General features: G+C 40.2%; 1 protein-coding gene and 1 pseudogene across 10 annotated transcripts in view; both read left to right on the top strand.

The window, feature by feature from the left end:
* DLG2 (discs large MAGUK scaffold protein 2) overlaps positions 1 to 15,312 on the top strand; it is a 1,232,045-nt gene that overhangs the window by 863,848 nt on the left and 352,885 nt on the right. The window contains exon 12 of one of the 10 annotated variants that reach the window (XM_057552559.1): positions 11,784 to 11,906. The exons of the other annotated variants lie outside the window; for them this stretch is intronic. Within the exon in view, the coding sequence (XP_057408542.1) occupies positions 11,784 to 11,798 (15 nt within the window). The 3' untranslated portion in view covers positions 11,799 to 11,906. Of the gene's footprint in view, positions 1 to 11,783; positions 11,907 to 15,312 lie in introns of those variants that run through there. 10 annotated transcript variants of the gene reach the window in all.
* Positions 14 to 1,841, top strand: LOC103012071 (L-lactate dehydrogenase A-like 6B; annotated as a pseudogene).

The following is a 15,312-nucleotide window of genomic DNA, read 5'->3' as shown; positions in this document are numbered from 1 at the left end:
CCGTGAATTTATGATGAATTTCACCTCCAAGAAGGTCATTCTTCACAATGAGGTCTCCATTATAGGAAGTGGATCGGTTGGCATGGCCCGTGCTATCACCATTTTTTAGAAGGCTTGAATGATGAACTTGCCTTTGTGGATGTTGATGCAGGCAAACTGAAGAGTGAGACACTAGATCTTGAACTTGGCAGTCCTTTTATGAAAATGCCAAATATTGTTTCAAGCAAAGATTATCTTGTCACTGCAATCTCCAATTTAGTGATTATCACAGCAGATGCACACCAGGAAAAAGGAGAAATACACCTTAATTTAATCCATTGGAATGTGACTATCTTTAATGATTTCCCATATTATCCAATCCAGTCCTTGTGGCAAAATGATTATTGTTTCTAATGCACTGGCTATCTTATGTAGCTTGGAAGTTGAATGAATTTCCCAAACTGTGTTATTGGAAGTGGCTATAATCTGGACACTCCCCATTTCCCTTCCTTGATGGGCAGAAGCTTGATATCCACCCTGACAGTTGTCATGGGTGGATCCTTGGAGAGCGTGGAGACCCAAGTGCTCCTGTGTGGAGTTAACACTGCTGATTGCTTTGAAGAATCTGAACCCAGATTTAGGAACTGATAAAGATCACGTGCAGTGGAAAAATATCCGCAAAGAAGTGATAGCTAATGCCTGTGAGGCTATTGAAATGAAAGGCAATACAGGTGACGCTTGAACAACACAGGTTTAAACTTTTTTTTTTTAATTTTCTATGTCCTCTCTTCACCTACCATTCTTGACTCAAGCTATTGCAATGCATCTTCTATATTCACAACTCCAGTTAAACTGTTCTCATTAAGATCATTCGTGACTTTCTTAATGAATAAATCTAATGAATGTTTTTAGCTTCCAATTTTTTGTCTTCTCCCCTTAGAAGTAACTGACATTGTTGACTACACCCTCTTTAAAACAGTCACATTCTTTAAAACAGTCACATTCTTTTTTTTTTTTTTAATTTATTTTTGGCTGCGTTGGGTCTTCATTGCTGCACGCGGGCTTTCTCTAGTTGTGGCGAGCGGGAGCTACTCTTCGTTGTGGCGAGCAGGCTTCTCATTGTGGTGGCTTCTCTTGTTGCAAAGCATGGACTCTAAGCACGTGGGCTTCAGTAGTTGTGGCACATGGACTCAGTAGTTGTGGCACATGGGCTCAGTAGTTGCAGCTTGCGGGCTCTAGAGCACAGGCTCAGTAGCTGTGGCGCATGGGCTTAGTTGCTCCACGGCATGTGGGATCTTCCCAGGCCAGGGCTCAAACCTGTGTCCCCTGCATTGGCAGGCGGATTCTTAACCACTGCGCCACCAGGGAAGCCCCCACGTTTAAACTTTGCCAGTCTACTTATATGCGGATTTTTTTCTACAGTAAATACTACGGTACTACATTATCTACACAGGATTGGTTGAATTCCTGGATACAAAACCATGGATGCGGAGGAACCACATACATGGAGGGCCCGACTGTTGGTTGTAGGTGGATTTTAAACTTCACAGAGTGCTAGGGCCCCTAACTCCTCCCTCACCCCATGTTGTTCAAGGGTTAACTACTTCTTGGGCCACTGGCCTATCTGTAGCTGATTTAGCACAAGGTATTTTAACACAAAGTATTTTGAGACCCATCCAGTTTCTACCAATTGTGGTATGGAATAAATGAAGAAGTATTCCTCAGTGTTCCTTGTACCATGGGAGAGAATAGTATGTATTACAGAACTTATAAAAGTAAAGCTGAACCCTGACAAGGAGTCCCATTTGGAAAAAAAAAAGTGCAGAAACACTTGGGAAATTCAGAAGGAGCTCAAGCTTTAAAGTTTTTTTAAAGCTACCATCCAGAAGTTATTGAAAAAGAAATAGTAGGTATGGGACTGTATATGTTAAACCTACAAATAAACTTGCAACCCTAAAAGGTGGAAACAGGAAAGTGGGTACAGTGACTCCCCCATTTATTTAGCCCTCCAGCTCTTTTATTTAGCAACCAGATGTCAGATGATACTTATTTTTTACAATCCTAAGTAATTGCATCAAAGGAGGTGTTTTCAGTACCTCTAATGCATCAGTACTTGTCTTCTATATATATATGTAGTTGCCATTTGGTTCAAAAGAATCTATGATGTAGGTGATTATTGTGTTATAGAAACTCTTATTCTAAGCTGGAAAAAAAGAAAAAAATCTAATTCCTTTAAATACATACTAATTATTTTGTTCTGGCTGGCTTATACCTATGTTCATTTATATACTACTTTAAAAGTTATAACTACCTCTACAAGATAAAAAATAAAAGTATTGACATATACACAAAGGAAAAAAAGTGGATCTGGATTCTGAATCTGGACTTAATAATTGTGAACTTGGGGAATTTACTTCTCTTTCTGTTTCCTCATCGACAAAATGATGACTGTGCCTACTTATAGGGCTGTTAGGGAAAAGAATCAAAATAATGCATGTATGTCTAGTGTCACATTTGGCACATGGAAGGATTTGATAAATGCTGGCTCCTTGTTGTTATGTTGTTAAAGCATTTGCAAGGCCTTTCTGTAGAAATGAATGCAGACTTATTTGTGTTGCCCCAGAAAATGTATCAGAACTCAGAGAGGCACTAGCTAAAAGCAAGAGTTTGTGAATCTAACAGGTTTGTTTTCAGATCCTGTTTCTAGCACATAACACCTAAGTAATCTTGAACAAATCACTCAGTCTCATCGAGTCTCCATTTTCTCATGTTATGAAACATTTACTGCAGCTCTTCACTGTGCTAAGTAGGTGGGCAGAGTGATAGGGTGTCATTTCACTCCACTGTAGTTAGTCAGCAGGAGATCAGCTGACCACCCACAGGGCTTGGGAGAGAGCATCCCTGCAGAGGATATCCGATTGCGAGTATTTGTTTCTACTCTTGAAAATGTTGGAAATAAAATTGGTTCTCACATTCAAGTTGTCTTCATCTGGTGTGTCATAAACTGGTCCTCAAGTGGCCATTCATTCAAAACTATTTCCCTTGGAATAGCATTTGGCCTTTAAAGTTGACTAGATTCCTTTATTTCCCAAAGAGCAAACTGAAGGAAAAATGTTGGCTTTGGAACCAGAGAGATAGTTGAACCCTGCTTTACTGCTAACTGGCTCTGAGACCTTTGGACAATTACTTATCCTCCCTGAACTAAATCTTCTCGTCTACAAAATAGGGCGGACACCTACGTCAAAGAATTGTTATGGGGCTTAAATTGTGCTAGGGATAGAACACCCAGCATGCTGTCTGACACAGAGGGGGGTAGTAGGTGGTCCTGCCTTCTTTGACAGTGCCATCAGCAGTCCTAGTGTTCACAGCTCTGTGAGCCAGCCTTGAACACTGGCCTGGTGATCATCCCATCTCAGCCCAGTGACATCGCTCCGGCCAGGCGAAAGCTAACCTCTGGTCCATTTCCCACACTTCTGGTCCATGAACTCTCCCCTCCTCACACTCTGTGTGTACCTAGGATTCTAGTGTCCTCATGCTCTTCCTGTCACCCCCTCAGTGAAAACCTACTGCTATTTCTTGAAAGAAATCAGATGCAGCAGTTCACATTGAAGTTGAACGTCAGGAAAACGGCAAAGTGTTATTGCAACTATACTGAGATTTTAATAGTATGACAAGCTTAAAGCTAGAGCAATGACTCTCAAATGGTGGAATTAAAGGATTCCCAATATTCCCGAGGAAAGAATTTCAGAAACATAGTAGGGTCCTTCATAGCACGAGTACATTTTTACATTTCAAAGGTGTAGATCACAGCATAAGGCTGTGATCTCTCTGATAGCAGATCCAAATCTTATTTTTATTGATTCCGGTAGATGGCACAGCCCCTGGCAAGTTATAGACATTCAATAAATGTAGACTAGATGGTCTTAAGGCCATGTCAGATGTATAAATATATTTCCTAGCCCCCACATTGCTACTAGACACAAGCATAAACCATTTACAGAACACTTGGGAAGAGAGAGTTAGAAGAAACAGAAGTACTTTTCTTTGCCTTAGTTTTGATGACAGAGGATGTAAATTCCCTTTACTTGCTAGGGAGAATTTCTTAGAAGAAGAAGTATTTGAATTGGGCTTCCCAAGGCCAGGGTGACAGGATCACCTGTGGCTGTCGAGAAGACAGAGTATTCCCAGCCCAGCAGACAGCACAGACGGAAGTTCAAAAGTTACTAGTGCTGATGACAGCATTGGAAGCACTTGTCTGAGTAGCTGCTTTTGGAAACCTGTACCCCAGTGTACATTCTCCTATCTTCATTTTAGTTCCCTTTGAACATTTTAAACAATTCTTCTCCCACATATCCTCTCAACACTTCTCCTACGCACTCCCAATCCTCCGTCTCTCCCACATATGTAGCAAAAGGAAAAAAAAAAAAAAAAAGGGGGTAAAAAAAAAAGGGTCTCTCTTTCTCTGTTATAATTTCCTCTAATCTTTGCTTAGTAATGTATCACAGTCAGAACAAGTTTCAGCTCATTAGCTGACAATCTTAATGTTGTTCTCTTAAAATAGTCAAAGATTTGCTCTTTTCCTTAACATCCAAAAATACATATGGATTTTAATGTCCCTTCTCCCAGTGCCTGAGGCTGAAATTTTCACAAACTCAAAATCTGAACCTTCTAAAACTACTCTGGAGAAAAGAACCAAGCAGACTTATTCTACCATTTCTTCCTTAATCTAAAAAACAAATGACATGAATTTTACTCATTAAATATTTTTAACCAGGAAATAACCCAAAAGAACCCAATTTAAAAATTTTATATGACATTCACATTAAAAAGTACAAAGTTGAAATGTGCTTTTAATGGTATCAGTAGTGGTATTAGGTTGAACCATACGAAATTGCCATTTTTGTAGGTCATGTCAAATATTGGCAATTTTGTATGGTTCAGACTAATGTGGATTCATATTTCTCTAGTACCCATAGAATCCTCACAGATGTCTTGGTCCTACAACTCTTGAGTAGAGGTTACAGTCATAGATGATATGATGTAAAGAGTCCTCAGAGGGTTCAGACCAAAAAAGCTACCTCTGTTGGTTTATTCTTTAAAAGGATGTTAAACAAAGCAGGTATATTTTCCAGCTTTCCATATTAAAAGTTGCACCATCCATTGAGTAGGTTTTTATATGTATCATCTTATTCAACCAATATGATTCTACAACTCTTTTGAAGTAGATATTCCTATCATCACTTTGTAGATGTGAAAATGGAGTCTCCGAGCAGGTCACTTGCCCAGGATGACACAGTAGTAAGGAACAGTGCCAAAATTCCAAACCTAAATCTGCGTGGACAAAACCCATACTCTTTCCCCTCTATTACACTGCCCCCATTGATATGGGAAGGAAGGAAGGAAGGGAGGGAGGGAGGGAGGGGGAGAAAGGAAAACAATTCCTCAAAATGAAATACCGGGACTTCCCTGGTGGTCCAGTGGTAAAGAATCGCCTTACAATGCAGGGGACGCAGGTTCGATCCCTGGTCAGGGAGCTAAGATCCCACATGCCTGCCGCGGGGCAACTAAGTCTGCGTGCCACAACTACTGAGCTCGCGCACCTCAGCTAGAGCCCATGTGCCGCAAACTACAAAGCCCACACACTCTGGAGGCCACACGCCACAACTACAGAGCCCACAGGCCATGGAGCCCACATGCCACAACTAGAGAGAAGCCTGCGCACCGCAATGAAGAGCCCGTGCGCCGCAACTAAGACCCAACGCAGCCAAAAATAAAAATAAAATAAATAAACGATAGACAATTTAAGAAAAACACTCATGGTTTAAAAACAAATGAAATACCAATTATTATCAGCACTTAATAGTATAGATACATGTTGAGTTCTTTTCATGAAAACTTTAACTTTAATATATATAATATAATTATATTTAATATATATAATATATATATTATAATTTTATATATATATATATATATTTTTTAACCACATGATTGAGTCACAGAGTCATAACTCTGAGTAGGACTTCATGGACTCCTTTGAACAATATTTGTTTGTTCATTTGTTTGTTTAATAAATGAAGTAAAGCACAAAATTCCAAAGCTAACTGGTAAAGAAGCTAGAGCCACATCCACTGAGTATTCTTGAAAATACACTATCCCTGGATTTTGCCACCTATCAGAACGTAAAAGCACTAATCTGAAATAGTGAATTATCCTAACCTATCTATATTTTGATACATAGGATATATATGTGAATATACATATACACACATAAATAATTGCAGAACAATTTACTTTAAGTAAATATGAAAGTTAACTGGGTTTGTTTTTGTGTGTTTTGGTTTTTTTGCACACAGCTATTAATAAAAATCAAGATTAGGCAGGAATTTCTAGATGGCAGAAAGCCAAATACAAGCTTTTTGCTTTGCGAACCCCACCCATTTACTAATCCTAAAGTGGATTAGTGCTGCAGAAAGGGAGTTTACATGGCCAGACACCCACAAGCCAGCAGAAAAGAAAACAAAAAGGTCACTTTTCATACATACAACAGATACTTTTACATGCATTATCCTGAAAAGCACATTGTACAATTCCACATACTTTTTCTTAGTGATTTATGCTTTTATGCACATTTATTTTGTCTCCTATTCATCAAAAAAAAAAAAAAAACCACACCTTTTTCCTAGTTTACCTGACTTTCTCATTATACCTTACTTTGAGGACAAGCAATATTTAGAACAGATACATTCCCTGCAAATGGGTGGCGTGCAAGCATAATCTAATCTAATATTCATAGTTTTCGATCCGTCATTTCACGTCTCCAGTGTGACTTTTCCCCAACTGCTTTTCAACCCTGTATTTTGTACCTGAGGTTCATACTAAAATTATATCAACGCAGTGATGTTTTCATGCTTGTTGACAAAGGATGGGTAAGAAATGAAGGTTACCATGGAGGGGATGTAAACCTTGAGCTATGCACATGCTCAAAAGGTCAAAGTTAAGCTGTTGACTGGCTGGTACTAGGTAAGGACCAAGGGGCAAATGAGGAGGCAAACTTGGAATCTAGAACATTCAGCGTGTGACAACAATTTTAAGAAGGAGTGTGAGCATTCAATCAGTTCCTTGATATATAGCAGGGCTCTACATTAGACAAAAACAAATGGGTTTAAAAAAAATATTTTACAGCAGCTCCAAGGCCCTATAAATCCTAGGGAGCTTCCCCGGAAGCCCAATGTAGAAAAACCCTGACTTAAGCCTTGTCTTTGACTTAGAGTCACAGAGCATTAAATATAAACAAGACAGCCTGAGATGGCATTTCAAAATGGGAGCAAAGAATTTTATTTCAGTCCAAGAGCAAGCTCCTCTGGTTCGCCTGCATTTGACAGCTAACTCAATGTTTCAGTTTATTAATGTTGGAATGAGAACATTTTTTTTTATTAGCATAATTATAGGCTCTTGAAGCAAGTCAGTTTGGACTTCAAAGGGGCAACCAATTCCAGAAACTCTGCATTAGGTGGTAGACACAATAAGTCATAGGCTGTCCTCCCAAAGGAGCAGGAGGAAATCAACCAGAGCAGCGAAAAAAGGATGTAGTAAGAAAGCAGATCAGGCAGAGGGAGGGCGTAGGAGAAAGGCGAGAGAGGTCAGCAGCAGGAGGCGGGAATAGAGACAGCCACTGAGGAAAGGTAAGGAAGCGGGAAGCCGAGGGAATGCAGTCACAGATGCAGCTGCAGAGAGATCAGGAGAGGATCACGGAGGTGAGAGCCTGACGGGGGAGGAAGGAAAAGGACCAGGCGGGAGAGCGAGAAACGGAGAATCAAGGGATTCCACCTCTGCAGGGCGGTGGATGTGGTAACGTTTCCAGGTGGCTAGGTATTTGGCCAAAGAGAAAACTGCAATAGAAAACTGCATGCAATGCTAAATGGTGAAGGAAGAAGATAGAGGAAGGAGATTTTAAAGAATCTGGAATTACATGTCTGGGTTCTACGGAACTACCAGTGCCAAGAACAGCAAAGGCTAGTTTTGTATATATTACTCTGATGCTGGCAACTCCTAGGGCAGCGGATGGAGTTTGGGAGTTCGGGTTTCAGACAGCTCCAGGGCTGCTTCTCCTTCTCCCACCTCCCACACCCCTTACTGAGTTAATGCTGGTCGTTCTCTCAAGATGCGGCTGAGCCTGAAGCGGTCAGCCTGCAGCCAGCCTTTCATGGAACCGGCCCAAATGGAGAGTACAGTGCAAGGAGTGAACTGGGTGGGGAGGCGCTGAACTTGGCCACAGGAACATAAAAGGCTCTGACATTGATTGAGATGCTGGGGGCGGGTGGCAGTGGGAGGAGTCGAGCTCTCCTTAATGCCCAAAGTGGGGGAGCTGCTAAGGGGGGCTGGCCCCTGCACTGACCAATGGGAGCTGAAGGAGCAACCCCTAGAAAGCAGGCCTGTGACATCATGCCTAGAGGGGGCGGTTTAAGGAGATGGAAAGGCACAGTGGCCCACAGGTACTTGCCGGAGCTGGGGCGGCTGTTAGAAGGCATCCTTTTGTGGTACGTGGTGTAGGGGATGGCGGGGAGGGGGGAGGCAGCCACTGAGCAGCACTCTGGCATCGGTGCCTGTCACAGAGAGTTGCCTGCAGCCTGAGGCTAGAGGCAGCCAATATGTATTATAGGAAGTGTAGGGGAGAAAGCAGGCAGTTAGTATATCACAGACTGGAGCTCTCATCCCAGCTCTGCTGGCTTGGAAGCTTTTAACCTCTCTGTGCCTCAGTTTCCTCCTGTAAAAGTTAAGCTCAGCAAAGTTCTTGGGAGAATTTGCAATAACAAGCCCAGCACAGTACCCAGTACCCTCTTGCTCAATATTCCAGTACTAGTATTATCTTTATTAGTAAGCTCCTTCCACATTTAAATTTCTGGTCACAGTTTAAGGAAAGCCAATTTCACTGGATTTCTTCCCTCTTTAGTCCCTCTCTCTTTTCTGTCTCATCTCCTGATTCTTTTTCCCTCCTTCCCATTATTTACTGAGCATTTACACTGTGCTAGGAACTGCACCATAGCGGTGAAACCTGATTTCTTGATGATTTTTCTCTAACTATGGGAGTGTGGCTTTTTGGCTCTGTTCACATCCAGAGCTCTGGCAACTAACCATGGAAACTTAGACTTTGCTGGGGAGTTGTTTTCTGTAGGGAGCTGGGTTCTGTGTGCTAAATTGGGAGGGCTGGAAGGAGGGAATTGGTTAGTAATTAGGAAAGATTTAAATGACTGAAAATACCTCCCTGACTGTGTAAATGGAAAATTTTCTGATGCTTACAATATTCACTTGCGATTGATGGTAAAAAGACCGCACACAGCCTTGGCTAATTTATGAAGCCCTGATATATGCTTAAAGGAACAAAGGAAGTGAGGAAGGAGAGGTAATTCCAGAAGAAGCCGTTCTTCCTCACTCCTTTGATTTTATGCAGTTTGTCTTTTCAGAAGAGTTTTGAACTGATTCTGTTGCTTCTTCCAGTTCTCCAAATGACCAGAAAGAAACTTTTTAAGAAAATCACTGACTCAGAGTTAAGGCTATACTTTGTGTGGTCCAGCTACCACTTCCCAAAAGAGGCCACATTCAAGATGGCAGCTCCAGCAATAGAAAACCCCACCCTACAAGGAAAGCTGATTGCCTCTTTGTCAGGGTCCTGCATATCTCCTCCACTCATTCTCATCTCATCACTTTCTTTTCTAGTTTGTCTTCTTTTCATTATTAGCCACTGGAATTGGCCACCAATTTTTTGGTAAGCTGGTTAATAATGCTTTTTTTTTTAGAGGAATAGGACCCTCAAGTCCTCTTCAGAGAAAAGGAAGAAATTCATTAGGCACATGTAATTGCAATCACCCTCCATAATAGTTTGTGAGGAAGGGAATTTGTGCCACATCCTAGGAATACATGTGGATTAAAACAATGGCTGGAACCGCCCTCATGAGGCTTAGAGTCTAGTTGGTGACATTTATTCATAAAAAGGTAATTTAAATGGAAAAAGAAAGCAAATTATACAATACAGTGTCAGTTGATTTATTTTTTAAAATAATAACTATATTTGGAGGTAAATATATGTGCTTGTGTACCTATATACAGTCGACCCTTGAACAACATGGATTTGGACTACACGGGTCCACTTATACACAGATTTTTTTTCCAATAAATATAGTATATTCCATCATTTGGATGTACCAGGTACTATTCTAGACATCAGGAATATAGCTGGGGATATTACTTGTATATGTGTGGAAAAAAATGTGTAGAAGTCATATATTTAATTTATTATCAGTGGTTACCTAAAAGTTAGAGTAGAAAGGAGATACTTAATTTATTTGTTGTTCTTCTGTATTGTTTTAATTATTTGAAATGAGCCTGAGTTATTTCTATGCCTTAAAAAATAATAATAAAACATTAAAGGACAATGAAAATTAAAACAACACACAAGAAGAGTAAGTAAATTGAATTATCTCCTTCTTTTTATTTAGATAATCTTTCTACAGGTAATCATTAGATTACCAGCTAATGATTCTAGAAAAAACAGAGAATTAGAAAATTACCATTTTCCAACCCTCAATAAAATAATTGTTTCAGGCAAGCATAGTCAGTAGATGCTAAAAAAAAAAAATTGAATGAAAGTTTATTGGAAAAAGGATATTCACATGGTTTCAAAAATCACCCCACAGATTTGTGTTTACAAAGGTGCCTTTAGAATGGAGAGATCTGGTGGTCCTTAACCAAGGGGCCAAACTTTGTATCACCAATAGTGAGACAATCTCACATTTTGTCCTTGGAATGTGATACAGTGAGAAGTAGACAATATTACTCACAAGATTTTGTGACAAAATATTTGACCTGATTCTGATCAAGAAGAAACAATTAGACAAATCTAGAATGTGGAACAGTCTATAAGCATCTGGCCTGAACTCAAAAAAAAAGAAAGAAAAAAGAAAAGGAAGGAAAGAAGGAAGCGAGGGAGGAAGGGAGGAAGGGAAGGAAGGGAGAAAGAAAAGAAGAAAAAAGGAAGAAAGAGAGGGAGGGAAGAAGAGAGAAAGAAAAAGAGAGAGAAGAAAAAGAGAGAGAAAGAAAGAAAAGGAAGGAAGGAAGGAAGGAAGGAAGGAAGGAAGAAAACCTTGCTTTGATCTTCAATTGAAGAGAAAAAAATCTATAGAAGACGTTTTGAGGACAGTTAAGGAAATTTGAATAGGTACAGTATATTGGATCATATAGAATTATCATTAGCTTTCTTAGGTGTAACAATGGTAATGTGGTTATATAGCAAATATCTTTACATTGAGGAGTTGTTTTGCTGTATGTTAGGTTGGAAGCGACCTGATGTCTGCCACATGTTTCAAATGGTTCGGAAAAAAAGGTGTGTGTTTATGTGTGTGTCTCTTTCTTCTGAGCCAGATAGATAGATAGATAGATAGACAGATATCAATCGAAAGAGACAGACAGGTAGGCAGAGAAAGAGAGAGAGAAGGAGGGAGAGAGAGAGAAGGAGGGGGAGAGAGAGAGTAAACATGCCAAAATATTAGCACCTGTTAAATCTTGATGAAAATATGGAGTTTCATTGTTCTGTTCTTTCAATTTTTCTGTAGTTTGAATTTTTCAAAACAAATAGTTGGGAGGGAGTTTGCTGCAACAGTCTAGATCAAGACTTAGGGCTAATGTAGTAAATTAGAAAAGAAAGAACAAAAGTAAACGATATTTTGAAGGGAAAATAGATTAATAAATATCATTTCTCAATGAAAGTGGTAAATACAGTTCAATTTTCAACATTTTTGTCTGTGCAGATCTCCTCCTTTTGATTTGGCTGGTGAAACAATTGGAAAGAGAAGATTTAAGAGTCCTTGATACAGTTTGCTTGAACTCAGAAAAACTGTTTCTGGGAGCTTTTAGACAGTGACATGATGAGCTTATTTTTAGGTGAGAAATAGGTAAGATAAACGCGAAGATGTAATTATGGACAACAGTCAGATGCCAAGATACACACAAGCCCCAACACAAAAGAATATCATTATCCTGAGGAGCTACAGTGAAACAAACATCAGGGGATTCCTGCCTGCAGCAGCCAGAGTTTGAGTTTTGTGTTAATGGATTTTGACCAAGATAATTCCATTAGCACCTTATTCCTACTCAAGTCTTTCAGATGCTTTAGAAATGGACCATTTGACAGGGGTGTCTCTGGAGACAGTTTTTTCCTTCCTTTAAAACTGATTTTAATGCTTATTAATGAGGTCGACAGAGCGGGGAGTGGGGAGACCAAGAACCTCTTTCACAAACCCTATAATCTCATTAAGGTTCATTTAGAATTAGCATATTTATATGAAAAATGGTGTCGATCCAGTATTTCTTATTGCAGGTGCTATTGCATTTTTGGAAAGACAGTTTTTCACTGTGTATGACTGTGCCAGAGTTTGCAGGACTTAACATGCCTGAGCCTTGCATGATTAACGCCAATGCTGATCCCAAACTCTGACATTTTAAGAACAAAAAATACCTAACTCTTCCCCACATTTCCATACCCAGTTGAGAATTTCTGGTAGATTCTAGGTCACTGTGGGCAGAAGCATTGCTTTTCCCCCCAATGCATCCCCAAAACTTAGTACAATGAAGATACTCAGTAAAACCGAATGGATTTATATAATGTTTGAAAATTTGATTATTCAAATTTACTCGGTTTTCCTATAAACATTACTATATTTTTAATCTTCCTTAGTAGCTCTTTTTTTTGTCAAAGTAACACAAACCTCAAATTCAATAGTTAAAACTTTTTCAATAACTTTAAAATTGTTCTTACAATACGTGTTCACTTAAAAATTATTCAGATTCTACCTTAAAAAACTAAAAATAGAACTACCATATGACCCAGCAATCCCACCACTGGGCATATACCCTGAGAAAATCATAATTCAAAAAGATACATGCACCCCAATGTTCATTGCTGCACTATTTAAAATAGCCAGGACATGGAAGTAACCTAAATGTCCATCAGCAGATGAATGGAGAAAGATGTCATACATATATACAATGGAATATTACTCAGCCATAAAAAGGAACGAAATTGGGTCATTTGTAGAGATGTGGATGGACCTGGAGTCTGTCATACAGAGTGAAGTCAGAAAGAGAAAAACAAATATCGTATATTAATGCATACATGTGGAATCTAGAAAATGGTACAGATAAACCTATTTGCAGGGCAGGAATAGAGACGTAGACATAGAGAACAGATGTGTGGACTCGGGGAGTGGGGGAAGGGAAGGTGGGATGAACTGGGAGATTGGGACTGACATATATACACTACCATGTGTAAAACAGATAGCTAGTGGGAACTTGCTGTATAGCACAAGGAGCTCAGCTTGGTGCTCTACAGTGACCTATATGGATGGGATGGTGGGGGGGGGGTCCAAGAGGGAGGGGATATAGGTATACATATAGCTGATTCACTTCACTGTACAGCAGAAACTAACACAGCATTGTAAAGCAACTATATCCCAATAAAGAAAAAAAAAGAAACCCAGAAAACTAAGTTTTTTTTAAATAATTGAATACTTGCAATCAGTGCACTGATTTCAAAGGGGAGGATATGCTGAGCAAACGCAGAAGGCTGCTTTTATTACCACCATTCATCAGAGAAAGACCTCAGCTTCAAATCTGACCCCAACCTAAGGGAATCTGTCAGTCTGTAATCACACACACATCTATCCCAGAACAGAGAGCTTAGAGGGTGAGGTGAGAAGCAGATCTTGAGGGCAAGAATTTAGCCTCGTGCCCCACAGTTTGACCCTTTGCCTGAGCACTTTTGGCACTTGAGTGATGTGGAGGTGAGTGATTCTTCAGCAACAATGTTTTCAAGGGCATTGAGACAGGGGGTGCGGGCTTCACAGGCACCTCCACCGTGATACCTACAGCCCAACACGGTTCTGAGAGACACGGGTATCGACAGAGACCTGTGCATGAAGTGCAGTACGGTGGACAGAGCCCTGGAATGAAGAGGATGGGTCAGTCGTGGGTTGTATGGGTGGGTCACTGTTCTCACGTTCACGTGTTCCTTTCCAAAGTATATCTTAAAGGAAGTTCCCGAGCCATTCTGCCAAGCCCTAATTGGTGATAGAACCCCAAAGGGCCAGAGAGTTTGTAAATCAGCAGTCACAGCACAACTGGAGATAGAAATCAAATTTAGCATGAATGAAGGGCCAGCAAGAGTGCATAGGAGAACAAAGACCTACATTTCCATGAGAGGTGCCCACATCTGACTGATCATCTGTCATTAGACAGCTTTTTTTTTTTTTTAACATCTTTATTGGAGTACAATTGCTTTACAATGGTGTGTTAGTTTCTGCTTCATAACAAAGTGAATCAGCTATACATATATATATGTATATATATATTTATATATTTATATTTATATATTTATATATATATATATATATATATCCCCATATCTCCTCCCTCTTGTGTCTCCCTCCCTATCCCACCCCTCTAGGTAGAAACAGCTTTTTTTAAAATAAAAATTCTTGGGTCTCACTCTCAAAGATGCTGATTCAGTGAGTCCAGTTTAATCATCCATTCTCCCCCTAGATGACAAATTCCTTCTGAAAAGGACTCTGATTATAACCCGGCTCATAATAATTAGGTAATAAATGGTTGTCAAATAAAGTTTAATGATTTAAATAAAATCGATGTGTTCTAATAGTTATAATCATTTATTAATTCAAGCAACATCATTAGGTATCTACGTAGTGCTCCAGGTATTAGAGGTATGGATGTAAAAGAGACAAAGTCCCTACTCACTGGAAGCTTTTCTTAGAGTGGGTGAGTTGATAAACGAGGAAAATATCAGGGGGGCCTAAGTTCTATAAGAAATTAAAACAGGATGTTAAAGATAGGCTGGAAGCCTACTTTATTTTTTTTTTTTTTTTTTTTTATTTTTTTTATTTTTGGCTGTGTTGGGTCTTCGGTTCGTGCGAGGGCTTTCTCTGGTTACGGCAAGTGGGGGCCACTCTTCATCGCGGTGCGGGGACCGCTCTTCATCGCGGTGCGCGGGCCTCTCACTATCGCGGCCTCTCCCGTTGCGGGGCACAGGCTCCAGACGCGCAGGCTCAGCAGTTGTGGCTCACGGGCCCAGCCGCTCCGTGGCATGTGGGATCTTCCCAGACCAGGGCTCGAACCCGTGTCCCCTGCATTAGCAGGCAGATTCTCAACCACTGCGCCACCAGGGAAGCCCTGGAAGCCTACTTTAAATGGGGTAGTCAGCAAAGAGCTCTCAGAGGAATTGGGCTTTAAGCTGAGAATTGTGAAAATGAGGGATCAAATGTGACA

This window comes from Balaenoptera acutorostrata, chromosome 9, assembly GCF_949987535.1.
Source record: "Balaenoptera acutorostrata chromosome 9, mBalAcu1.1, whole genome shotgun sequence".
Taxonomy (NCBI): Eukaryota; Metazoa; Chordata; class Mammalia; order Artiodactyla; family Balaenopteridae; genus Balaenoptera; species Balaenoptera acutorostrata.
Note: the sequence above shows the minus strand (reverse complement) of the source record. Positions and strands in the feature narration are given on the sequence as shown.